Source organism: Gavialis gangeticus, unplaced genomic scaffold (genome assembly GCF_001723915.1).
Source record: "Gavialis gangeticus isolate Ggan-Ray unplaced genomic scaffold, GavGan_comp1, whole genome shotgun sequence".
Classification (NCBI taxonomy): domain Eukaryota; kingdom Metazoa; phylum Chordata; order Crocodylia; family Gavialidae; genus Gavialis; species Gavialis gangeticus.
Window position 1 is genome coordinate 76,985,236 of NW_017729024.1, and position 27,990 is coordinate 77,013,225.

The 27,990-nt window shown below is 40.4% G+C and overlaps 1 protein-coding gene across 4 annotated transcripts in view; it reads left to right on the forward strand.

The window, feature by feature from the left end:
* APC (APC, WNT signaling pathway regulator) overlaps positions 1-27,990 on the forward strand; it is a 223,955-nt gene that overhangs the window by 174,698 nt on the left and 21,267 nt on the right. For 3 of the 4 annotated variants that reach the window (XM_019517263.1, XM_019517264.1, XM_019517266.1), the window contains 4 exons: positions 6,484-6,567; positions 16,551-16,655; positions 22,873-22,995; positions 27,579-27,957. In XM_019517263.1, the coding sequence (XP_019372808.1) occupies positions 6,484-6,567; positions 16,551-16,655; positions 22,873-22,995; positions 27,579-27,957 (691 nt within the window). The remainder of the gene's footprint in view (positions 1-6,483; positions 6,568-16,550; positions 16,656-22,872; positions 22,996-27,578; positions 27,958-27,990) is intronic. The other variant, XM_019517265.1, reaches the window with a different exon arrangement.

Genomic DNA, 27,990 nt, shown 5'->3' on the forward strand with positions numbered 1-27,990 from the left:
CGGAGGTAGTTCAAGCACCTACATTGAACACCTTCAAGAGTGAATTGGATGCTTATCTTGCTGGGATCCTATGGCCCCAGCTGACTTCCTGCCCCTCGGGCAGGGGACTGGACTTGATGATCTTCTGAGGTCCCTTCCAGCCCTAATGTCTATGAAATCTTATGTTGTAATGATGCCTCTGTGAGTGCCACCTAAAATTGCACTGATCTTTTCCTCTGGCATGTAGCATTACAAATTCAAGGCTAATTTACAGTCCACTAGTTTGTAGCTTTGTTTCTCCCACTAAATATTAATATTTAAATACTCAGATGCTCATTAGATGTTCAGATATTAGCTGCCTTGTTTCTAAGATGACTTTCTTTATGTATTTTCTTTTTTCTGTATATTTCTAAAGCTTTGTTCCTTTGTATGCTTACTGTTTCTTTGACATTTACAATTCTCAATTTATGGTTCTATTCACTTTCACTTTCAGATCATTAAGATAAGTAAGACTAGATGCAATGCTGATCCCCTGCTGTAACCACTACACAAACAAAGCACTTTTTTAGTACAGCACTATTAACTGTCATTCAGATATTATGATCTGGGTTTTTTAGTCATGTAACTATTTAATGTTGGAAAATCCTATAAGTTTCATCTTTTTATTTCTATCCCATTATTATTGACTTACATCAATCTTATGGTATAAGATGATAGCTGTAGTATAACTGTAAAATAGTTTTGCAGTATGTTACATATTTTTTACGCATTGATTTTCCCTGCCCCCATCCAAGAAGCATAGCACATGATCTGAGCCTGCAAGTATTATATTCTGCAACATAACTGTTTGCAAAATTCTAGGTTTCTAAAATATACTACTTAATTTTTATGATTGCAACAAGGTGGTGGGAAAACATAAATTGACTAAATTGTATTAAAAGGTTTCAGTAAAATCACAAAAAGTAGCAGCAGAAAATCACTTTTTTATTTATCCTGCAAACTCTTTTGGGAAAAGTCCTTTATTATTTATTTAAAAAGTGCCTAACTTAATGAAGTCCTAGTCAATGGGTCCTCATTATTATGAGGACCTTTTTGTCACTGCTCCATAATAATAATACGAGTACATATAAAAATGTCCACAACTCAGCTGTTGTAGCTAAAGATGGGAGTGAATTTCATAGTCAAAGGTTCATTCCTTGAAAATATCGTGATTTCAGGTCTCAGATCTTTAAGTATTGGGGTCTTACCTTGTGTGTCTAACCAATAAACATATTCAGTTGAGAACATAAGGCCGTTTCTAACCAAAACTCCAGTCAGTCTCTTAGGAATTTATTCATCAAAAATAACACATTGAAATGCATCTGGAAATGAATCAGTAGGCAGTGCAGATTCCAAGCCACAGGTATCATGGTCTTCCTGTAAGAAATCCTTCTAACTAGGTCACTACATTCTATAGTAAATGTCTTCAGAGGATCCTGGTGCTAGCTTCATAGAATATAAATGCATCAATTGAACAGAAGGCAATAAAAGCAGCTCAGAGACTATTTTAAATCCTTTGATTTATATAGCAAAAGGCAAGAAAAATTCCTTAATTGACTTAACAGATATTAACTCAGCCATTTGTCCTAGATGTTTACTCCAACATCATATCCGTTTTACCTGTCTTTAACTTCATCTGAGCCTTAGTATCAACTAGACACTGGGACTGATGGTCTGTTTTGTTAATCTGGAAAATTTTGATCAGCAGTGTTGGTCCTGTGTGTGAAATTACAGTTCAAACTTCTTCATTAATCTGTTCATTACTATTATTGCTGCAATAGCATGAAGGACTAGGTCTCAATTGGGCTAGGTACTGTGCAAAACGAGAACAAAACAACAGTCTCTTCTGCAAAAGTTTAAAATATAAGTATTCAACAGGAGGCAGACCAAGAGAGGAGGAATGCAAGGAAGTAAGACAGTATTGGCAAGTATAGCGAGTAGTGGCCTCAGTGTGCCAAATTTCTCTCATTTTTTTTGTAGATATTGCCTTCTAAGAAATAATTCAAGATAGGATAACTAAGTAGTTTTGTAGATGTTTATGGACAACAGGCAGAAAAGGCACAGTGCTGCATACTTGACAAGTGGAAGTTGGAGGCCAGCTTGGAGGTATGACTCGATATTTTGATGCAGAGTGAGAGACAGTATAGAGTAGGGATAGGTTAAGACAAGCATATATTATGTTTAATGCAATAGAAATGGGGAAACCACTTGAAGGCTTCAAAGAGACGTGATATTGTCAAAGTGAAGGATTAGGAAAAAGTTCTTTACATAGCATTCTGAATGAGTAAAAGTGTGGAAAGACTGCATTTGTCAAGATGAGGGAAATGATTGCTTCAGTAATTGGGACATGAAATGATAAGTGTTTTAATTGAGTGGATGGATAAGAAAGGCTATATTTTAGAAAGATTAATGTGGAAATTTATGAATAAACTTAATATTATGCCCAGGTTACACAAACAAGACATTGTGCTTCCTAGTGATCAAGAAAGGGTGAATCAATTGGGGGAGTTGATTATGAGGTTTGTTTTAGCTATACTGATTTTGGAGATGGGAAACTGATATTTTAGTTTAGACAGAAAGAGTCAGGTCTGGGATAGAGAGATCTGAGTCATCAACACAGAGATGATCGTGTGTTTGAGGGACCAAGGACAAAGCCATAGAGAACTTCTCTCAGAAAGCTGGAAAAGGAATGATGAAGAACCTCCAAAGGATGCTCTGATCGAGTTTTTAGAGAGGTGGAAAAGAACTAGAAAGAATGGTCACAAAGGCCAAGAGAAGTCTTTGGCAGTTGCTATGAATACTGATTAAGCTGGGGGGTGGGGAAGAGAGCAAAAGAGAACTCTCTTCCATGTGAATGTGGATTACTGTACTTCATCTGAGTGCAAGGTAGGGTGGCACCTTAGGGCCTTTATGTACATACATTTTCGATTAATAGAGTGTGCTCTGCACTGCGTCACATGCAGTTGTATAAGTGGCATAATGTACATCAGCCTGCAGAGAATGGCGGTGGTGCATTTTTGAACTAAAACACTTTCAATGTGTTTTTGTTCAAAAGTGCGCTGCCACCATTTTCTCAGCGCTGACTTGCATTTTGCCATTTATACAAATGCATGCACCCAGCGCTGCGGCACAAACATACGTACAAATGCTCTTTAAAGACCAGTTCTTTCCGCAAGGCACAAGCTTTTGTAGATAACAGCCTACTGTGTCAGATGCTATGACTAAACTATCTGAGCTATGAAGGAAGACTAGAATAATACTGATCCAGCATCCACCGATGCAACTAATCCTATCCTTGCTCTTCTGGTCAGATTTTCGTGCCACTTTGGATTTTAATTTTTTCCTATCTTAAAAGAAAGTAAAAAAAAACCCCATTAAACATAACTTATTAATAAATGTAAATAAAATACTAGGTATTTTGGAACAAAATGTAACCGAACAATCCTTGGTATAATGTCTGTTATCCTCAGAATGTGGGTTTTTGTTTGGGGGGGATGTACATCTGAGAAATTCAGACATTTAAAAGCATATTTTGTATTTGACTTGATTCTATTTTTGTGTCATGGCTCCTTCGTGCCTAGTTTGAATCTGTGGAATTACTTGTTTGTAAATTTAGTTAAGATAAAAACATTTTTCTCAAAAAAAGGACAGTTTCTGAATGTGTCACATGAGATCTCGTATCTACTTATTGGCGTAACAACTAAAACAATTAAGGAAAATGGCTGTGCTTTACATAGCTTTGTATGCCATCTTTCTTTCTTTGATTGTTCTTAGCATTATTTTTTCTTCTTTGTTTTAGGTTTTTTCCTTTTAGTTTTCCTACAGCATAAACAGTCACAAGGACTATGACTTTACGTACTACTTGCTTAATTTTTCCTATTTAACTGAAACGTTATTCCCCTTGTGTGTAAAAATTTATTTTAAATATTAGGAAAAAGAAGACACCAGTGTTTTCAAAATTTTGTTAGAATTAGTGAGTTTGAAAAAGGAAATGTCAAACGCCAAACAAAACAGCAGCTGTTTTAAAACATGAACATATTATATCACAAGCACAGAGGTACCATGTCATGTTTAGGAAAATTTACTGGCTACAGTATTTTACCCAGAATTGTATTTTAAGGACAGTGTCAAAGCTAAGAAGAATCAGAGTTTCTGCTCTGGTATCTAATATTAAGAATCAACATGTGACAGCTGTTCCATTCTTGAAACAAAATATGTAGCATCTATGTTAAGTGTAGAAAAAAATTGTGTCAGATGCATCTCTGTTGTGACAGATAAAGGCTGTATAACAGCAACTCTGGTAAGTTCCCCCTGGAAAAGCTACAGCCTTAGTAAAACTCCCTCTGCTGGACATCCAACAGGCCTGCTGGTGTAGGTCTACCGTAGATTTTTAATCTTCTAGAACTCAAATGATTCACTCTGTTTTGCATCCCTGGGTACCATCTTGGGATGCAGATCCTTCATCTAGCACCCCTGACAACTTTTGAGACCCCACAGTCTGACTTTAATACCCCTGTGCCTAGTAATGTCAGTTGCTTAAACACATCCTTCCCAGAACATCATACTATGGGCACTCTACATTCACAGTTTACCTCTCAATAGATGCGTAATTAAATTGTGTAACACAAGCTGACTTTTTAAAAGGTTCCATGCCACAGATCCATGCACAACAATAAAATATCTATATTAATTTTCCCTCTTTGAGTTCCTCATTGCTAGTGAGAATGGCCTCTGGACTTTGGCCAGAAACATTTTAGCAGTCCCTTCTCCTCCTCCCCCCCTGCACATGATTTCTCTGGTGGAAGATTATGTCCCTCTCTCTTTAAATTTAATTGCAAGGGCCAAATCAGTTCTAAAATCTATTGGGCAAAGCCCAGTTGTCAAATTCCAAATTTCAACTAAATTGAGCTTAATCATTCAAGTCTGTGTGTGGCTCTACCACCAGGCAAGTATCCTCCCTCCCAGACCCATCAGTTTTGGGCTTTGAATATTCCCCAAATCCATGGCAGGCATCCTGTGTGCAAGCTTCAAACCCAGAGGCCGTAGGATTCAGATGCCTCCTAGTCTCGTTTGCTTCTACCCAAAAGACTGAGGAGCAAGCCATGGGGGAAGCATGAATGTTGTCCCTTATTGCCACAAAATTGTGCAGTTGAGTTCTTGCATTCAAGGAAGCTGTCAGGGATCAGTCTGCTTGGAGTGCAATAGACAGGTCTCAGCCTCGAGAACTGCCTTAGGGAAATCTACCTTAGGGGTTAGCCTGTTCGGAGTGCAAGAGATAAGACTCACCCTGGGAAAACCACCCCCTGGATTATGGCCAGCTGTCTGCTTGTATGCTTGTAGTTTCTTCTCTCTCTCTCTCTCTCAAATGTCTATAAGCAAACCCATTCTTTTACAACCTCCCATCCGTCTCCTTTGTCATGTTACATCCAGTCAGCTTTGTTACAAAATTAAAATCCCCACCCCAGGCAATCCATCACATAATTACCATTTTGCCTGGATAGACTGTTTCTGAGAAGTAGCAAACTCTTGTCTTGGTATGTTTTTGCTGCATAGAGGGCTTCTAAGGTTTTATAATCCTCCTTTATTAGTCCTATGTCACCATCTTTTAGTTTTCAGTCCAACTTGGGTGTGGACACAGGGAAAGTTTGGAGCCCTTTCAAAAGGGGAATTTTCAAAAGAGCAGCAGCTGTTACCTTATGCATGAAGGGGCTGAGAAGGATTCAAGTGCAGCAAACTCCTCCAACTTTTAATACTCCTTCCAGGGTTAAAGCTGGAGTGCATTTGAATTGTTCTCTGTTTGTTCGCACATAACAGTTAGAACATACCAGCCACTGCCCTTTCTCCAAGCAGTTTGTAGGTCTGCACCTCTTGTAGTAAAGTGAAAAGGCAAATTAGGCCTCATATTCAAAATGAAGTGTGCAGACTGCTGCAGATACACACAGAATTTCCAGCATTAAAACAATTCATCAGCCATACACAAGAGTTCCCAAATTGTTACAGCAGCTGAAAATAATTATTGGAAGTTGTTCAGCACATTTTATGCTCAAACCACTCTGCAAAAATAAGTCCTCACAAAAGCCTTATTAGGCATTGAAAGTATCTAGTTTTATCCCTATTTTATGAATACAGCAACTGAAACAGATGAGTAAAGTAATTCACTCAAAGATGCACAAAATAACAGTTAATATGCATCTTGTCAGACTGTAGCTTTGTGTTAGTTTATTACTAGATCCAAATTAGTGTTGCTTATAATAATAATAATAAAGCAGATGCAGGCCATATTCAATGAACCTTTTTCATACATGTGTGTTTTTCATGGTTCTGAACTTTAATGAACTTCTCATACAAATGAAATCTGTTTTCCAGTCAGCAGTTATTCATGAACTTTTTTCATAGTGTCACTTTTTAGAATAAATATTTCTTCTTTACAAACTACTTATCCATTGAAAAATTGTTCCTTTTCAGGTGAGAGTGGCAAGAATTCAGCAAATAGAGAAGGATATACTTCGTATACGACAGCTATTGCAGTCACAAGCAGCTGAAGCAGAGGTGAGCAAGCGATTTTTGGATTAGAATTTACTTTTTCCATTATTATTACATTTGACTAATGTTATCATTTGCCTTCTTTTGATTAGAGGTTCATTTATATTTTTTAATTAAAAAAAACTAAAAAAAAAAAAATAGCCCACAGCGTCTTAAGTGAGTGCACCGTATGTGCACTATTGTTTTTATATTATATCATATTGACTTAATAAATTATATTGACTTCAGACTATTGACTTAGTAAACAACAAGTTTTGTTGTTTTAATCTACCCCAGAGACCAGCAACCTTTTACAAGCTGCAGGCCAGAACAACCTGGCTCCAGTCCAGTGCATGCTTGGTAGCTGTTGGGGGAGCTTTCCCCACACCCGTGCCAGGACCAGGCAGCTGGGAACTGCACCCACACTGCTGCCACTGCTGCTCCCAGCCTTCCTGCTCCCTGGCTGTGGCACAGGTGCAGCTTCCAGCCAGTGGGGAGCTACACTAGCGTTGGAAAGCTGTAAACTGTGTCTGCTTCTGCTACTTTTTCCTGTTCCCCAGGCACTCCTCCCCCCCACCCGCCAGCAAGCTGTGGTGCAGGAACAGCTGGAAACCATCTAGCCCCAGTACAGGTCTCATGCACCACACTGCAGCTGGGGTGTGGGAGAAGATGTGGTAGTGTGGATACAGTTTATAAATACCTGGTGCCAGTTTAGCTCCCCACTGGCTGTAAGCTGCACCTATGCCACAGCAGGGAAGCAGAGGGTTTGGGAGAAGCAGCAGTAGTTCAAGTTGAGCTCCCACCTTTCTGGCCCTAGTGTGGACATAAGCACCCCCTGCACACACACCACCCTCCCTGCCCTCCCTCCCACACTTGCTGCTGATGCACCACCACAGACACCTGGTGCACACTGGATCAAAGCTGGGAGGGTAGGGAGAAGTGGCAGCAGTCGCGACATAGATCCTTGCTGCCCAGCTCCAGCATGGGCACAGGCAGAGCCCTCAAGGTTCATAGCCAGATTCAGCCCACAGGTTTAATGTTGCTGATCCCTGATCTACAGAATGGGTACTTCTTGCTTTAAAAACCATTGTAGATTTATGAATTAGTTGTTGAAAGATGCAATTACAGCCTCTGACTTCCTAGGATGTATAGTTCAGGTACATGTTTTCTTTCTAGTGAGCTGAGGCTAGAGATACTAGACTGTTGTCTCTGCCTCTACTTTGTTATTGAGCTAGGGAACAACCTGAGAATAAAGTGTTGCTTGAAAACCTAACTTCTAGGATGTTTGAAGAGACAAAACTGCAGTACCTTTCAAAGGGGGTGAATTATATTTAACAAATAATTGTAATAGCTAATAGCAAAGTCTTTCTAAATTAAAGGATCTGGTGAGGAGTTGCATGGTTGGTTGATCTTTTGAAAAGAACATGTGAACAAAGAGTGAAAACTTAGCCTTTTGTGTCAGATTTTGTTAGAAACCTAGAAAGAGATTAGTCTAAGCTCTGTGGAGCTGTATTCTCAGCAGCAATTGTGTATTTGCATCTAACCTCCCACTAAATCTCTTGTATCTTAAAGGCAGAGCCAGGAATTGACAAAGAAGAGTTAGGGCATCCATAGAGAAAGGTTCACTGCAACAGAAGTCAGGAGGAGATAACCTTGAGTTTTAGTTTTGTGTAATCCCTCACAAAACTGGGAGGGATTGCAAACACTTTGGAGGACAGGATTAGGATACAAGAGGATCTTGATAAATTGAAGAACTGAACTGTAGACAAAATGAGATTCAGCAGAGACAAATGGAAGATGCTACGTCATCACTGGCAATCAGTCAATTTGAGCATGGTCTCTGCCACGGCTCACTGATGGGTCTTGAAATGACTTGAGAGAGGCTGTAGACTGGGATTCCTCTCCTTTTCCTTCACTTCATCTTCTCTGCTTCAAGGGAAAGAAAGATGCCTTACCTTGAAATGGCTGCCCCTTGGTTGAGGTTCTAGTGCCATTGAAGTTGGTTAGCAGCCAGCTTTTCCCAGCTCTTGATGTTGGTTGGCATCTGTTTTCTTAAGGTAAAAAGTAAGGTGCTACACCTGAGGAACTAAAAACAAATGCAAAATAAAAGTTACTGGTTATGGAGTAGCACTGCCATGAAGGATTGGGGGTAAGGTGGATTAGGGGCTCAGCATGAGTCAGCAATGTTATGCAGTCAGGAAAAAAAAGGAAATGGAATTTTGTGTTCTATGAACAGAAATATGATATGGGAGACGTACATAGCTATGCAAGGCACTGATATGTGTGCTTGTCCCTCTGCTTTACCTGTGCCAAGTTAAGATGTTCTTGGTGTTTTGGAGTGTTGTGCCTCTGTGTGACAGGGTTGTTTGTTCAGTTTTAAGAATAGGTTAGACGAGCACTTTTCTAGGATTCCATACATAGGGATGATCCTTGGCTTGAGCAAGGGATTGGACTAGGTGACCTCATGAGGGCTCCTCTAGCCCTGCTTCAGTGATTCTGTGATGATGCTAGTTGTTCAGTAGACCTCACTACCACTCTACTAGTTGTTCAGTAGATCTCGTCTGGGATGTTATATGAATTTTGGTGCACCACATTTTAAGAAGGATGTAGAGCAGGGGTGCTCAAACTCTAGCCTGTGGGCCAAATGCATGCACCGGGCCTGCGGGTCCTTCTATGGGTTGGGAAATTTGGTGGCAGGGAGCAGTAGCTGTCCCATCCCCACTACAAATTCCTACACCTTCTTCTCCCCATGTGGCTGAGCTGGGGCTGGGCCATGCCCCCTTCTCCCTGCATGGCTTGAATTGGGACTGGGCTGCTCCCCTTTCTCCCTGTGCTGCTGAATCGAGGCCAGGCTACTTTCCACCCCCCTCTGCGTGACCAAATGGGATTCTGCTGTGCCTGTACCAGGTGCTGAATTGGGCCAACTGACTGGATCAGGCTCAGGGACAGACTGGACACTGCCCATCCAGCCTGCTGGAGAAAAAGTTTGAGCACCACTAATATAGAGGAACTGAAGTCTGTCCACTGCTCAGACCAGCCCTGACTGCAACAGAGCAGAGTGGCACGTGGTGCAGCCCTCTCTCTTCAGACTTTCAGCAGCGGCTGGCAGGCCAGCGGGCTGGATATTGCCCACCCCTGCTGTAGAGGCTAATAACCTCTTGCTACCACCACTTTTATTTATTTGATTTATATGACACCCTTTCCAACAAAGCTCTTTACTTAAATGTATACTTAGGATTTAAAGGTGTGGACACACAAGTTCCTTTGAGTAAGCCAGGGTATGAACTTAGAATCATTGTCAGCAATTCCACAGTTCTAGGGTGATCTCTCCCATGGCTCATTGATAGGTGGTTAGAATCGTAAGTTTGAAAGGGACTTCGAGGGCATCTGGTCCAACCTCTGCAGCACAAATGCAGGGTCGCTCTTCCTAAGAAGTCCCCATCAAATGTTTATCCAGCCTTCTCTTGAAAGCCTCCAGTGAAGAAGATTCCACAACTTCCCTGGGCAGTCATCACTGCCTCACTGTTTTAACAGTAAGAAAGTTTTTACTGAGATCTTTAAATCTTCTTTACTGACATTTAAAACCACTGTTTTGTGCCCTGCCCTGTGTAACACAGGAGGCCTCTTCTTTATGACAGTCTTTTGGATATTTGAAAATTGCTATCAAGTCCCCTCCCCCCAGTCACCTTTTCTCCAAATTAAACGTTCCTAGCGCTCTCAGCCTCTCCTCATATGTGCTTTCCACACCCTTTATTATTTTTGGCTTTTGCCTCTGAACCCTCTCAGCATCTCCATGTTCTCTTTATAATATGGAGCTCAAAACTGCAAAAAGGACTCTAGCTGAGGCTCAGCTGTGTCAAGTAGTGGTAGTGTCACTTCTCATGTCTTACACCCAATGCTGCTTCATTTTATTTTGCCAGTGCTTCACATAGCTGACTCATATTGAGTCTGTGACCTAATAAAACCCCCAAATCCTACCCAGCAGTGCTACTCCTCTGTCTGTTATCTCCCACGCTACATTTGTGCATTGGCTTATTTCTCCCTAAGTGTGCAGTACCTTCTATTTGTGCACATAGAACTTTATTCTTTTGTCTCTAGCACAGCTCTATAATCTATCAAGATCCTTTTGAATTCTACTCCTATCTTCCAGAGTGTTTCAAGTCCTTCCAGATTTCATGTTGTCTGCAGGCTGGATTGGGAGGTTCTCTATTCCAGCATTTAAAATATTAATAGACATGTTAAACAGCACCAGACCCAGGACAGATCCCCTGCGGAACCCTTCTGACATTGATCCATTTATAATTAGCCTGTTCTTGCAGTTACTGTGTTAATTATGTAACCACCTAGTAGTATATCTCACCCACATTTCTCCAGTTTACTTATGAGAATGTCATGTGGGACTGTATCAAAAGCCTTACCAAAGTCTATGTATACTATGTCCACTGCATTCTCTTCATCTACCTAATTACCGTATTTATTCAAATATAAGATGACTCCAAAATATTAGGCTACCTCTCAATAATTAGATTGTAATTTTATTTATTTTTTATATTTTTTATTTATTATATATATATATGGAAAAATTATAAATTTATTATATTTTCCCATGTATAGAGTCTAAGTATTGGAGGATGGTCTTGAATCTCCCCACCACTGCTGCAGTTGGGAAAGCAGTGGCTGGGGTGGTCACGTGACCCCTTTTTCTTCTGCCCTTCCTACTTCTTCCCTCCGCACCCTTCCCACCCACCTGCATCCTCCCACCCCCAGTTACCCCCAGCCTCTGCCTTTTCCCCTGCCCTCCACCTTATTGTCAGATGCTGCTGCTTCAGCCTGGAGCACAACAGGTGGAACTCAGCCCTTGCCTGGCCTTGTACCAGTGTCAGTACTGCTGATTGGTTAGGCAGGCAATGCAGCAATATGAACACTGCTGATTAGCCAGGCAGGGGAAGGATTTTTCATGTGCTTCCTGCCCAGGAGAGATGCCAGCCTGAACCAGAGCTGGGCTGCACCTGACAGTAAGGTGAAGGGAAAGGGGTGGACAGGGCATCAGAAGCTGCAGAGATGAAGTAGAGGGGGAGCCAGGAGGCTCCTGTGGGTCACTGGCTCTGACCTACCTTGTATGCAAGTAAATGTGGTAGTTACTTTCTCAAAGGTGATTAACTTAATTTGACACGATTTGTTCTTGCAGTGCATCAGCTGTTGCACAGTAACTGCCAGTGTGCCGCCACTACCCACACTAGAACATGCAAGAACATGTACACTGGCAGCAGCTGGGGCATTATAAACCCACATGCTAGCTTACCTTCTGGTTGTTTTTTTGTGCACTTCAACCTTGGATTCTAACCTTTTCTTGAAAGCTATGAAGTTGTAGTCAAAAAAAGTTAGAAAAAATTTTAAGGTTGCCTTATCAGCATTAAAAAATTAGGACATGCTAGCACAAACTTGATTTGGTTTTTTGATGCACAGATATGCTGGTTTGCAAATTAGATTCTTTACTATTTGTTCTTTAGGACCTTTCCTTATTTTGGTGTGTGGATACATGGTGAATTAGGCTGAATTGCTAGGCAAGGGAGGGTATTCTCTTGCTTGTAAGGCAGAAAAGTAGAATACTAGAGAGCTGGTTCCAGTCCATATTCTGCTGATACTGTGCCAGGCAAGATTACCATACTGCATATGCATGGACGTATTTCCTTTTCTACTATTCCTGTGCTGTTCTGAAACTGACTTGCCCACAGGTTCAAATGCACTGTATTAATGCAGTATTTTGTGTTGTATTAATATGCACATATAAATAAAATTTGTGAAATGCAATATGTATTATTACTGTTAAACTTCCTTCCTGTTTGAGGTAGAACAAACAGTACAACACTATAACTCTTGGTTCAGTTTGGCACAATGGCCAGCAAAACATGGTTAAACTGCCAACAAGCTTTGTGTGGTTGTCTAAAAAATAACAACATAAATTCTTACCTTGTTTGAAAAGTATTGCTTTTCTAATAGACTTTTTCAGAACTTTTTTAAAATCATTTTTGTAGCTTGTTTTTAGCTCAGTGATAGTTTTGTGACTTTATAAAGATCTTTCCCTCTCTGGCTTGGGGAAAAAGAAATCTTTGTGGTTCATCTTTATCTTCAGACAGTGATAAGTTTGCAATGCCTTAAACTCCCCCATTCCATAACACAAATGATCTCACTTTTCACAAAAGTACATGTTACTAAAAACAAGGAAACACAGAAATTGCCATGCTGATATAAAAAGTCTTTTTTTTCTATATACAATATTGAACTTTATTGAGCAGATATAATTCTCTCCAGATCATTACTAAGCAGCTTTATTTTAAAGATCTGACTTCTTGGTAAATGTGGAGAAAAAAATCAACCTGTCATTAACTCTAACATAGAAGAAAATCGACCACCCATACAGTCCCTCAGATAACAAAATAGTACCTACATCCACTAGCAGAGTCTTCAGTCAAGTTATAAGAAAGTCATAATTCATTGACAGTATACTGATGACTGGAAGGAATAAAGTTGCAGTATGAGTCTCCTGTGGTGATGGAGGGAGTGGGGCTGGGGCAGGCACTGCACAGCTGGGGCGGGTCATAGGACGGAGCTGCGAGCAGCTTGTCTGGGGGGCGCCCGGCGCAGGGAGGGGGTGGCAGCTCCCACCATTGCATACACCCCCGGAGGGCACAGAGGGGCATGCCGCCAGATCTGTGGGCGGGACAAGGGCAGGTTGCTGTGGGCTGGGGCCAGGGCAGCACCAGGCTGTTCCTGGCAGGGGTGTTGGGCCAGGCTGTACTAGGAGCATGGGGCTGGGGAGTGGGGCTACTGTGAATTCTGGAGTGGCTACAGCCCCTCCTGTAGCCCCATTCCCAGCATTACCGCCACCTGCCCCAAGCGCAGCCCAGCCTAGCACAGTGCCAGGAAGAACCCGATGCTACCCCAGCCTGCCCTGCTCTGCCCTGTGCACAGATCCACGGGTACATGCCTCCATGCCCTCCCAGGGTATGTGCAGCAGTGGGAGCCTCCCACACCCCCTGGATGAGCTGCTTGCAGCTCTGTACCACACTCCGCCCAGCTGTGCAGCGCCTGTTCCAGCCCCACTCCCTCCTTGACTGTGGGGGCCTATGGGAGCAGGGCTGGGGCTGGGGAGGGGGAGCTGCAGCCACTCTAGAATTCGCCATAGCCTCCCCAACCCCCCTCTCCCAGTGCCACTGCCACCCACCCTGAGTGCAGCCCGGCCCAGCCCTCACCGGAGACCTTGTCAAGAAGGAAGATCGCTAAAGTACTAGTGCTGAGGCAGTGAATTCTAGTCCCTGCTCCTCCACAAAGTAATACTAATGTTTATGCAATTCACATAGCCCGTGAGCCAAGGTCTCATTCTGTTAAGACACAGGATGACTTTCACCCTGATAAATTCATTGAAAAAACAACAAGCAGGTCTGTGAAAATATAAATGTGTGGAAGTTTGGAAGACAATGGGTAGAGATAGGAGGGGAGTGGGGATAAGGGAGGGAAATGTGGGAAGGAATGTAAGTGGTCAGCTGGAGGCAAGTTACCTGAGGTATCAGATGTCAGGCAAGCTGTAATATCATAAATCTAATATCTGTATTAAGTCCATGACCTTTTTATGGCTCACCTGAAAGAAGAGTTACTCAAGAACTGCACCATCAAACCCAGGCTACACCTGAGATAAATAGATGATATCTTCATAATTTGAACTGAAAACCTGCGGTGTCTGATTGATTTCCATCACACATTCAGCAATCATTACCCCTCCATCAGACTATCTCTTGAATACTCCAGCACCAACATTTCCTTTTTGGACACCATGATCAGTAGCGAGAATGGTAAAATACAAGCCACCATATACAAGAAACCCAGGGACCAACGTTCATATCTATGCAGAACCAGCAGTCGCCCTAAACACACCAAAAAGCTGTAATTTACAGCCAAGCTCTGCGATACCACCAAATTTATACTGATGAGAATACCTGTGATCTTCACCTCACAAATCTCAAAAGGGCTTTCACCCAACAAGGACACTCCTCCAGAAAGAGAGATTGCACTTTTGAAAGAGCCACCTAGATACCATGCAGAGAAATGCTGCAGTACAAAAAGAAAATCCCCATTAAATGCACACCATTAGTTATGACATACCAACCTTTCCTGGAACCGATTTGGAAAATCCTCAAAAAATTGCAGTCCATACTAGAAGACCCAGTTCTGCCTGACATCTGATACGCCAGGTAACCTGCCTCCAGCTGACCACTTGCCTTCCTTCCTACATTTCCCTCTCTTCTCCCCACTCTCCTCCTATCTCTACCCATTGTCTTTCAAACTTCCACACATTTGCATTTTCACAGTCCTTTGTGGATGGTTTGTGCCCAAAAACTTACCAAGAACTTTTTTCCAACTATTTAGTTGGTCTAATAAAAGATACCACATCTATCCAAAGAACCTTGCCTGCCTATGTCTTTAGATAAACACGGCTACATCCAACAACCCTTGAAAAAATAAATGAATGGGATAATGTCACAGATAAATTAATTGAGAGTTTAGACACGGTTGCTTCAAACACAACACAGGCAAGAATGAGAGGCCTCTATATCAGAGTCTAGGCTCATCTACTTTGATCACGCTGTTTCTCAAAAAAGTATTCCAAAGGTGTTTCTATGACTCACAATAATACAATGTGTAGCTATGTGCTCTCCTCTAGTAGCTACATGACATACAGAGGTTTGAGATTCTACGGCACGTTTCATGCTAAGATACCTGATTATGTGGGTCAAGTGGGTAGAGACTCATGCTTTTATATCCAGAGATCCTGCATACAACTGCCAGAGGTGATGCAAAGAATATGTATTGTTAATTTGGTTATGCTGTTTGTAACTAATAAATCACAGGCACTCAAAATAGAAGTGATCTTTACTGAGAGGTCTAGCCTGGAGTACTATATGATGTTGGGCCTGTTCTACAGGAAAGCTGTAAATGAAGAATTAAAATATGTGTAGAGAGGGCAGCAAATATGTGAAAATGTCTCCTAACATTTTGTATAAGATCAGATAGACTGTGTTATAGTCTTGGTAGGGAAACGGTAAGATCCAGTGGACTGGAGGATAATTTAGCTGCAGGAGGGAGGGGAAATGGTTTGGGTCATATAATAGAATATTGATAGGTGTAATAGCATCAAAGCATCATATTGAAGCTTGGTATCAAGAATAAGACTGTAGGAACAATCCCACATTTACACTTCATATAGCTTTCTGATAACTTTGTTTAAATAGCTGTATTTAGGAGCTCTGATTTTGATGAGGATCATCTTATGATCACTCTAAGTGGTCATGACAAAAATGTCATTTTCATTAAGTTAGGTGGAGAATTTTACTTCCATTAGGAGCTGTAACATCTGTTTCTACCCAGCTTGCAATATCATTTGCATTCATTTTGATAGACTGATTAATTTTGGGATGAACATATTGTTCGTTTAATTTACAGGATGATTGATACCCTCTTCATATTATTGTTTAAATGTGGGGAGATTCCTTTAGTATAGTGTAGATATGCTCTGGGTATATCCATTCTGTCCACCCAGAAAGAGCTTGTGTTTGATTGGGAAGCTTAATAATTTAACTGTTCTAGCATTTGCCTCCAGTAAATGTGTAGATCATGTGACATTGCAGAGGAGACAGTTGTTTGCTCCAATTCTGTTATATTTCAGATAGTGATGTGAGCACAGCCGGTGGAGGATGGTGTTACTCTGTCTCACAGCAAATCCTTTGTCTTGCAACGCGATAATCCTCAGAGGACATGCTTCACTTTCATCTTGCAATTTTGCTAAGACAGTCAGTCTCAGCTGTTAATTATTAAGGCTAGAGGTTATGAAATACAAAGTACAGCTCAATGGTTTTGTGAAGCTACAACACTGATGCATTCACAGCTCCAGAAGCTTTGAATGATAAAGTATACTCCATTTCTACGTATAATGCTTTAAACTCCTACATTAACAGAGAGCACCTCAAGGGAAGCATGATGCAGGCTCTCATGAAACAGAGAGGCAGAATGAAGGTCAAGGAGCAGCAGAAATCAGCATGGCAACTACTGGTAATGGTCAGGTAAAGCAAGTGTTTTATCAATAACATGTTTTAAAAACAAAAATGTCTGGTGCTGCTGTCAGTATGATTGGGAATTTCTGCTGCAGGTATTGAATTGTGCTTGAACGGGTATTTTCAGATGTATGAATTCTGAAAAGGCTGGCATTTTTCTCCCCCTCCTCTTCCCCCATTGGAAGGGAATAAAGATCAGAAAGGATATTTTAATTAAATGGCATTTAAATTTTCCATTATACAAGATACTTTTTTCCTTTGTTTAAACCTAACAGGGTTAATATTTAAGGGAGGATGAGTGAATATTTTTGTTAAAAAAAAAATTTATCTTGTGTTATTCATGTTCAAGGTTATGATTACTGATGGACATTTTTCTCAAAGATTTCAGCTCAGAAATGGTCACTGAAATGCTGTAACTTACAAACTTGTCATTCAGTCTTTGTTTTCACATCAAATAATTTCTGTTTCTCAGTGAAATGCTATCTTACATAACTGTTTGAAACCAAAAATCTCATCATTCAGAGATAATTTTCCTGCCTGTATGCTAAAGGGTGATATAGATGTTTTTTTCCATGTTTGTCTAATGCTATTAGTGAAATGTGTTAGCTGGGTAAAATATGAAACTACAGTAATTTCTTCCTTACCTGCCTTTTTAACTTATTAAAATTAGGGAATTTTTTAACTAAATAATTTATATCTTGGCTTACTTTGCCATACTGTGATAGTCACTTGTTTCATAATCTCAAAGTGTGGCTCATATTTTCATAATATTCATTCAGGTTTTCATAATGTTACTAATTTGAAATCACAATTCAATATATAAGCTTATTTCTTTTTCTTACTTTGTACCTGAATTGAAGGAAATATTTGAGTCCTTTTTAAAGTCTCTTAAGTACACAAGTATCCTTTGTTATGCCTCAAATACTTAATTTGAAACATAGTCCTTAATTTGCTATTAAACATTTAGTCACAGTTTGGAATCCAGTTTTTTTGCTGTATCTGAGCAGTTGCCTGGGGCCTCTGCTGTAACCCTGATAACAGCATTAGTCTGAAGAGAAAAAAATAGTTCAGTGATGCTTTTGGACTAAAAGCATAATGTGTTTAAATAATTGATGCATTCTGGCCACATGTTCATCTTTCTTGTATGAAAGGGGTTATTTTGGACAAGGGAGATTTGGGGGAGGGGAGAAGTATTTTTCCCCTGTGGCTTGATAGCTGGGTGCCTCAGCTTGTGTTCTATGAGACATCTGGGGATTATATACTTTCGGTGCAAGGCCAGGGACAGGAGGCTTAATGGATTGGACACTAATATTTATTTCTGGGAACCCAGCTCCATCCACCTTGTATCATTGAGCAATGAGCATTAAATAGAGTGAAAAAAAATGACCTAATAATTTTGGGCTAGCCAATTTTGCAGTCAGATGAGCATTGTTAATTGAAGATTTGCCTACAGGGGACAATATTTTTCAGGACCCAGTTATGTTCTCTTCTGCATCATGTCACATATTCTACTCTGCTCCGTTATATTCACTGTATTGGTAGTGAAATTAAATGTACTAAAGTCTTTATTTTGCAAGTTGTCTAGAATATTACAATGAATGTCACTGCTTCTTTTATGCACTATGTTGCAAAACGAGGGGTAACAACCCCAAAACAGGCAAAGGAAATAAATCTAGCAACAGATCAGGCAAGCACAAGAGAGTGAAGGACAATATAAGAGTGGAAAAAAAGGAGAAGTGTGTAAAAGTAGGATTCAATACTGCTGGGGTTCAAGTATGGCAGCGCTGTCCAACTTCTAAGTGCCTGGAGGCTGCACACGGCACAGATGCTTCCCTCTGCTGCTCTGTGCAGCCGCTTGGGCACCTCTCCCCACCCACTGCTGCACCATGTCAGCATGATTTCCCTCCCCTTCCTCCCCTGCTGCAACACGCATCCTGCTGTTCCCCCCATGTCCTTGCACAGCCTGGACTCACTCTCAGCTCCCCACATTGCGCCACACTGCCCCAACCCCTGGGACAAGGGCTGGAAGTGGCAACCAGAGGAGGGAAGGGAAGCAGCAGAGACTCTGGCTGCTATTGTAGCTGGAGCAATTAGGGTAACAGCAGCTGGGTGAGTGGAACAGTCCTGAAATAGGCTTGTGGAGTGGGGAGCATATGGACTCACGAAAGGAAAAGCATGAGAGTTAAAAGTCTGGCCACTTACCAGTTTCTCAGATTAATTCCTGCATATTTTGAGTATTAGTTATTTCAGCCTAGTCTTCAGCAGACTGGTAATAAAAGATAATTACATTTGATTTGGACCTCTTGGTTATGTTAGAGTCAAAAGGCCAAACAATTCAGTATGTTAACTAACCTTAAACTCTAAAGCAAAGAGTCTCTTTAGATCAAGTTGATTTAATTGTTGGAGCAGTTGGAACTACAGGCATACCTCGTTTTATTGCGCTTCGCAGATATTGCGTTTTTTACAAATTGAGGCAAGACCCTCCACCAGCAAAAAGATTACGACTCGCTGAAGGCTCAGATGATGGTTAGCATTTTTTAGCAATAAAGTCTTTTTTTAACTAAGGTATGTACATTGTTTTTTTAGACATGATGCTATTGCACACTTAATAGACTACAGTATAGTGTAAACATAACTTTTATATGCACTGGGAAACCAAAAAATTCGTGTGACTCGCTTTATTGCGATATTCGCTTTATTGCAGTGGTCTGGAACCCAACCCGCAATATCTCTGAGGTATGTCTGTATATTTGTCTCCACCCTACTGCACTCTGATATCCAGTGTCTCCAACATTTTGGGTAACATATATATACTATAGCTAATTAGCAGTGTAAAATTTTGGGCACTTTTTAAGTTAAAAAACCAAAAATCATATTAAGTGTGTAGCCCTAGCTGGCAGCATGTTCCCTATATATTTACCACCTTTGGTCATTAAAATCAAAGAATTTATAAAGCCCAATATACTTTTCATTATTTATGAACTTTAACTTTCTGAATTTCTCTCAGCTTGGACAATGAAAATAAGGGCTACATGGGAAAGTTAAACTGCTCTAAGGTAATGTGTGAGTTTAAATTGTTGCAACTACACCCATATAACTCTCTATGTGAGCACTTATTCTGGAAAACAAGGGTCTGCCTAGAGAGTTATAGAGGTAAAACTGTGGTGGTTTAACTATACCTGTATAATTACATTAGTAAATGGACTTTTTCTGTCCAGCCTAGCCCTCAGTAAAACCATTTCATCTTTTATTTATAAATCCATTCCACATTCACAGTGATGAAGTGTTGATATAATGCCCAATATATAAGCATGCAGAAATATATTTTGATCTGTGCCTTGTTGTATTAAATATCTTAGATACATTCACTTGTTCATTAAGAAGCATAGACAATACAAAAATAATGTGTTTCTTCTATCCTAGTTTTAAGTACCACTTTAATTATATAGTAATACTTTCCAATAAAAATTGTTACATTAATAATCGCTATAGATGAAGGGTCAGAAATGTTGCGAAGATCAGAGGCAGTGTATGACACAAAATGAACTCAATATCCAGAGTCACAGTGCAAACCATAGCTGCACATATGACACACCACAGCTTTGGAGCCTGTGAATCACCCGATGGGATAAACTCATGATTTACGTTTGAGGAGTCATACTTGCGATTGAAAGTTGCTTTTTCCCCCCATTTTTTGGCACTTTCTTGGCATTGTACATCCTCTGCACAGGTCTCCTTTCTGTGAGGGCGGGGTTTGCAGCCAGCCAGCTGGCAGCGAGGCCAGGGGCGTTTGCAGCCAGCCAGGAGCAGAAAGGTTTGCAGCCTCCCCACTACTGGCCAGAATGCCCAGCTGGCTGCAAACTCCTCCCCCCTCTCCTCTATCCCTCCCCTGGCTGGCTACAAACTCTTCCACCCCCGCTTCCCACTCCCGTGGCTCACTCCACTGCCCCACCAGCCTGAGTTCACAAGCCGCACCTGGTTTGATATAGAAGTGACTAGCCACGGTTACCATGGTCCAATTTCAAAAGCAAAAGACACAGTCATTGGCCAAATGAGGATATTCTTGCCCAGCCAGTCAGCAGGCATGAGTGTAGCCTGGGCACAGAACTCTTGCTAGCAGTGGTTAAAGCTTGTGCCACGACCCAGCAGCCAATCCTTTGCAGCCTGGTACCGGGCTGTGGCCCGGTGGTTGGGAACCTCTGTTCCAGTCAGTCGTTCTGTTCTAAAGTAGAAGCAACCCAGACAGATGTTTGCTTAATCTGCTCTTAAAACCTTTAATGACAAAGGTTCCAGAGCCTCCCTAGGTTCCCTGCTCCAGTGCTTAAGTATCCTTGTAGTTAGATTATCATTAAGGAAAACTTTCTAAATCTCCCTTGCTGTATATTAAGCTGATTACTTCTTATTCTATCATTGGTGGACATAGAGAACTCTATCCTCTTTATAGTACTCTTCTATATATTTGAAGGCTGTTACTATGTACACCTCAGATGACTCTAGACTAGTCTAAATAAACCCAGTTTTTTTAACCTTGCTTTGTAGGTCATCTTTTCTAAAACTTTTGCCATTTTTTGTTGCTATATGTTGCCTTGATGGATTCCAAGACAAGTTAGAAGGATGGAGAAGAAAGAAGTGAAGGAAGGAGTAATAATGGTACTAGAGAAGCATCTTGGAAGCTTTTGTTAGAGAGACTGGACAAGCAGTAGACAATTTAATCTTATAACTGTTGGAGCAGGGTTTGTCAACTGGGGGCACTTGAGAAGGCCCTAGGGAGTACATGCGGGCAGGCAGGGATGGAGCGCTGCCGCACACCCCCTGCCCAGCCAGATGTGGGGGGCGGGGCTGCTGCTGCTCTGCATTTGGGTGCACGCCAGCCCAGCCCCCCTGCCCCCCCGCTCCATGTTCGGCCACCAGGGGTACACTGCTCTACGTATGGCTGCCAGGGGCATGCTGATCCAAAAAGGTTGAAAACCCCTGTATTGGAGGTTTATTTTTTTTGGCTGGTTGACTGAAGGTTGAGAGGACAAAGTGCATGATTCTGGCTGCATCATCCCATCTTCATCTTCACTATTGATGGTCCCATCCCCCCTCCTCCCCCCCCGCTTATAACTGATGAAAGGGTTAGCTTTGAAAGTTCTTTAGAAATCTCTTGTCTTCCCTTTTTTTCCTGCTACTGTGGGAGAAACTCATTTAGTACTGGGGCTCAGGCTGTAGCTCATCAGTCAGACTTGTCTGCTTCTGGCACTCGGCTCAATTGCAAGGCAGAAGGTAGCGTATTTCAGCATTGCTGCTTTCAAATAATCCAAAAAAAAAAATGGAACTTTCTGTTAAGTGAAGAAATAAGAAAGACAGCTATCAGAGGTAGGCAGCTGAAAACAAAAAAAGAACAAGAAAGCCAGTATTTTATAACTGGCCAAGAAGGAAAAAAACAGAAGGAAAAAGGACTGGAAAGAAACAAATAAATTTGACAACAACACCAGACAAAAAGTAAAATAATGACAGCTTTGTCAACTTGTAAATCCAAAAGAGTATCTGTCCATGTCACTGTTTCTAGTGAGACTCCAAAAAAAGATGAGTTTGAAAGCACTGTTTAATGTCTTTGTTCTTTCACTGGGAAAAACAGAACTTTAGCCCCTAGAGACTTTCCTTGCTGAAAATCACAAGTTTCTTGATGCGTAGAATCTCCCTCCTTGTTAACTGATGCAGAACCAGTTGTATTCTGAAGCAGTTGAGTTTTTTGCCCTTGGGGTTGTGAGAAGCAGACTCTGAGAAGTAGGTCTCCTGGAATTTTGAAAAATTCTTCTGGACACAAGGAGCTTTCTGCGTTATTGATGCAAGACTCCTACTTATTCTATGGAAGGTAGCCTGAAGTCTGTTGGTTTATTTTCCTTGACCCTTGCTTCTGTATGCTGTCCAGTTCATAGTTCAGTTTTCTTTGAGTGAACATAGTTATTATAAAGCTCAGTAACAGAATGAATTGCATAGGGATATAGAGCTATTTGGAGAGGCAGATTGGGGATAAATGGATAATAAAAGCCAGTTTTATGAGGGTTTTTTTAATCATACTTTCCAAAGTATGTTGTGGTTGATGCATTTTAACTAAAATATGTGGTAACAATATATGGTTGTAAATTAATTAAATGGTCAGATTCTGAAACTTAAAGAATTAATGGTTGGTTCTTTAGTGAAAATTTTGTGGATCCTTCCTAATTGTTGTTTAAACTTGTAGGGTTCAGCAGCTCGAATGGACCATGAGACAGCCAGTGTGATGAGCTCTAGTAGTAACTATTCTGTTCCTCGAAGACTGACAAGTCATCTGGGTACCAAGGTAACCGAAGATTACAAACCACAGGTCGCTAACACTACATTTTTACTAATACAATAACCTCATTGTTTCTACTAGTAGTACTAATATTAGTTAAATGATCTTTCATGCATACTAATTCCATGGAATTTTTATCCTTTAAAATATATTTTTCAGGTTTTAAATTGTCCACAAAAAATCCTTCAAATTTGTGGGGAAATTTTTGAATTATCACTGGTAGAGTTACTATAATTAGGAAAATTTGATTGATTGCAGTAAGTTGTTTGAGCATCTAAAATTCTTGAAGTTGGATGATCCAGTATATAAATTAACCTGTGTTAAAGGTTTGTTCTTTGTACAGAATTGAATTCTTCAAATAGATGTTATTACTGAGAAACTTCTAAAGTTATCTGAACCACTGATGCTGCTAAATCAACATTCAAGATTACCAATAAAACTGTAAAAGAAACAGTCTTCTTAAGGAGACATGAAAGGAAACTGAGATTCTAGCATATAAAATGGCCTAATGATACTTGTGATAATTTTTAACGAGAAAGACGGGTTAAAGCAAACCTCATTCTGTGTCTGAAGTAGATATCCAATACACATTTTGTTTTGGTAGCAATTATTTAGAATTCATCAATGCAGAGTGGTTTTTTATGCACTAGAAGCCTGTTTTCTTTATTAAATAATAATGATTTAAAAGTGCAAAAAATATTATCTATGATTAATCACATAATTTGTGGACAAAAGGAGTGGTAAAGGTATTGATTACAACAGCCACTTCACTAACAAAAAAGAGAGAGAGAGAGAGAAAGGGTAGTATCTATAGAAGAGTTAGAGATCCTTTGAAACCTTTCCTTGTCCTTTATAGGCAAAAAGTGCTTCCATGTCAGCAGGACTAAAATTAGTAGTTTAGCAATGTGGAAGCCTGAAGTTTAGTAGTCACCACAAAATAACTCAAACAAACAACATTTTAGCTATATAGTAGAGGACAATGGATGCTAACTTCTGATTCCCGCTACCTTTTGGAGAGTATTCTTTGTAACTCAAACATGTATATCCTGGGACTTGCTATTTACCTTGATGGCCACCCCACTCTGTCCCACAAATGCTTGATTTTGAGTTGAAATTTTTCAAGAGTCTCTGCTTGTTTCACAATTTACTTAGCATATTAAGACTGTGACTATCAAGTAAAATATTATTGTTGAAATCCTTTAAGCCCAGTGACCCCACCTCTATTTGTAACCTGTACCTAGAGTCTCTTGTTCATATTATAATTTATCAGGGACCTCTACTCAGATAATAATAGAGGAGAGAGACTCTTGATTGTGATCCAGTATTTTCAAAGGAAATAGTTTCAAAAATAGGATTTTTAGCTATCAAAAACCCTTTCCCTCCAATGTCACAATACACAGTTGACTGCTGATAAAGTGCAAAACAGTTTGTAAAAGTACAGGAATTCAGTCAAGTAATATACATCTGTGTAGGCTTGTATTCTATGTGGTTGATTCTTGCAAAAAAAAATTAAAATCTCCCATTTTTGGGTGATTTTTCTCAATCTGTCAGTAATATGTGCAGCTGAATATGGGGGACCTTATATCAAGAGAGCTGTACAATGCACAGATGCTAGTGACTTTTATGCAAGTAACTTGTACTGTGCTATCTACTAATTAGACTAGAGCAGGTGAAGGAGAGGGTAGTATACAACAGTGAATGTGGTTAAGTATGGGTAATGAAAAGCAAAGATGGTGGTGCCAGGTTGTACTGAGCTATAAAATCAAGGGAAATTTGAAATGTTAAGGCATGAGAAGAAGAGAAAGTGGAGAATAAAAGAGAGAAAATATACACACTTATCGAGGCTTTCTTGGGGTGGGGGGGGGTTAATGTTTTGTTTTGCTTTGAAATTATGTTCTGTAGTCCAGGAAGTAAAAATTACCACTCACTGTTGTACCTCTCACTAGCTTGGAGACTCATTTAGCTTATGCCTAAGATCTTCTTCACAACTGCTTTCCATTCCAGGACAAGTAGCTACACCCACACATCTAAATAATTGTTTTATTATAGACTCCTGTCACTGCTGGATTTAATCTCTATGATGTACATTAAAGATGCTACTTGAAGTGTCTGGCGAGAGGTATACATTAAGCTGATTGAATTCACTTTAGGGAGCCTACATGTTTTGCCTCACCGGTATATTTGATTGTTCCCAGTCCAGGAATTGAAAATTCCTAATCTGGGGTTGCCTCACATCTACCCCGAGCTGTCTCAATGTTGTGTCAAAGGATGTTTCAGTTTTGGTTCTACCATTTTTACATTTTAATATTAAATAGATTGTAGATTAATAAGATAAAGTTTTAAGATATTTAAGGCTTCCACTTCTCAGTTGTTTTAGATTAGTATTATAGCTTTAGTGAAATGCATGATTTCCTGAATACCTGGTCTAGTTTGAAGTACTCTGACTCACCCAAATCTTATAGAACTCAGGGGCTGGATTTTGTCTTCAGTAGTGTTAGAAATTCTAATGTACCTCCTGGGATCCATCAGTGATTGGCTAATTATTTAGAAAAATGTAGTTGCTATTGGTGGACCTGAACAAATCTAGTATTTAGCAAATCTCATTCTTTTCTTTGTTGGTATGTAAAGGATATGTCATTCTACAGCAGGGGTGGGCATAGTCCGGCCCACAGTGAATGCCATTTCTCAGCAGCCCCTGCCCACATGGCTGGGGCCAGTTTCCATAGAGACTTCAGCCCACTCTGTGACAGCACGGGGTGGGGTTTTCACGGAGACTGGCCCCAGCATTACTGCCAAGGCATGCAGCTGGGTGGGGAACTGCTCAGGGGCTGGGATCTTGTGGAGGTGACAGTGTGGTCCAGAGCTGGGCAGAGCTGCGATCTGCAGTCTGCACGCCATGGGCAGGGGCGTACAGGCAGCATAACATGGCTCTGCCCCAGCTCTGGACCATGCTGTCACCAGTGCAAGTTCCCAGCCCTGGCTCCAGAGCAGCTCCCTGCCCTGCCACATGCCCTGCCATTGCTGCTGGGGCTTGTCTCCACAGAAACCCCAGCCCCACACTGTCATGGTGCAGTCACTGCTGGGGTCTCCATGGAAACTGGCCCCAGCCATGCAGGCAGAAGCTGCTGGGAAATAGAGTTCGGCTGCTGTCCAGGTCCACAATTTTGCTCACCCCTGTTCTATAGAAAGGTGTTCACTGTTGTTTCTCTGTTCAACTGGGGTAGCCCACTTAGAGGAAGCTGTGGGTCTTGGTGGTTTTGGGGAGGCATTAGTGTTTGGGGACTTTCTAATAGGTTTGTGATGATATGTTGCATGTCAGATCTTTCCAGTGATTCTCAACATTTTTAAACTCAAGGCATGTCTTGTTAGCCTTGATGCACTCCTCAGAAAATATCAGCTCTTAGCTTTTGCTCTTTTTTTTTTTTTTTACCTCAGAAAGATAATAAAGCAATTTTTCTGTAGCAAAGAACTTGGAATGTTTTTAGCCCCATGGATTCTTTATTTGAAATATCTGTGTTGATATTGTGAATCATATATAGGTGTTTGCACAGCTAACAGTGCTATTATTGTGCAGCAATCCATGACATCCTTCAAAGGGTCTCATGGCACCTCAGGGTGCTGCAGCATCCTGGTTGAAAATCACTGGATGATTCTGTCAAAAGTGAAATCGAACAATTTAAGTTACGTACCAAAGCCAAAACAAATGGACAAGTCAGAGCTGCTACCAATTAACTGCTACATTATGCAACCCTCAAGAGATTCCCTCCAAAATTTAACATTTAGATGTGAAATCTGTTTTTGCTCTTCTGAATTTATTGTGTGTATGGAACATTTTCCAATGTCTTAATCATAAAAGATCAGTATTTTATATTGCCTATATTAAATAGTTGTTTTTCACTGCTTTTATTCATAATAGTGTACAGCCATTTTATCTGTTAAATTTGTTATCTGTAAATAATCTGCCCCATTCAGAAAATGTGTAAAATATTTATTATAGCAAAGTTGATCTGTGATTTTGAAATCTTTAGAGAGAATAAATTAATATATATCTGTATTAAGGATTTTACTACAACATTAATAACACAATTGTTCTCGGCCTTACAAATCTTTGTCTAGGGTAGCTATATTTAACTCACTCTGTAGCATGGTATTTGGCACTGGAGATAATGTCTTTCCATGAAAATATGATTTCTGAAAATATATATCTGTTTCAGAGATAAAATTCTTAGTAAATGTATCTCGGCACTCTCAAACAAAAGTGTTACTGGATAGCATATTTTCATTAGTGTGCTGTTTCAATCTTTTAGTACAATGAATATCTAAAACTACTCATCGGGGTAAAGACGAATAAAAACAGGTCAAATAATTACTCACTTATTCTGTCTACATTACTACTAAGTGCAGTTATGATTAATGTTGTAAACAACAAAGAACTAATAGTAGTTATGCAATCATTTCTAAGTGGTACACATTTTTGCACAATTTTAAAAGTAATTTTCTTCTTTGCTCATATAAACCACCCATCACTTCATTTTAAGTTTAATTTATTATGTGTTCTGTTTTTTTGTTTTAAATAAAAGTGTAACTGAATTTTTTAATCATTTGGTTTACAGGTGGAAATGGTGTATTCATTGTTGTCAATGCTTGGTACTCATGATAAGGATGACATGTCACGAACTTTACTAGCTATGTCTAGCTCCCAAGATAGCTGCATAGCCATGCGTCAGTCTGGATGTCTTCCTCTCCTCATCCAGCTTTTACATGGCAACGATAAAGACTCTGTGTTGTTAGGAAACTCCCGGGGCAGTAAGGAAGCCCGTGCCAGAGCCAGTGCAGCACTGCATAACATCATTCACTCTCAGCCTGATGATAAGCGAGGCAGACGGGAAATCCGTGTGCTCCATCTTTTGGAACAGATACGGGCTTACTGTGAAACATGTTGGGAATGGCAGGAGGCACATGAACAAGGCATGGACCAAGACAAAAATCCAAGTACGTCATCATAATGCCCAAAAAATATTAGCA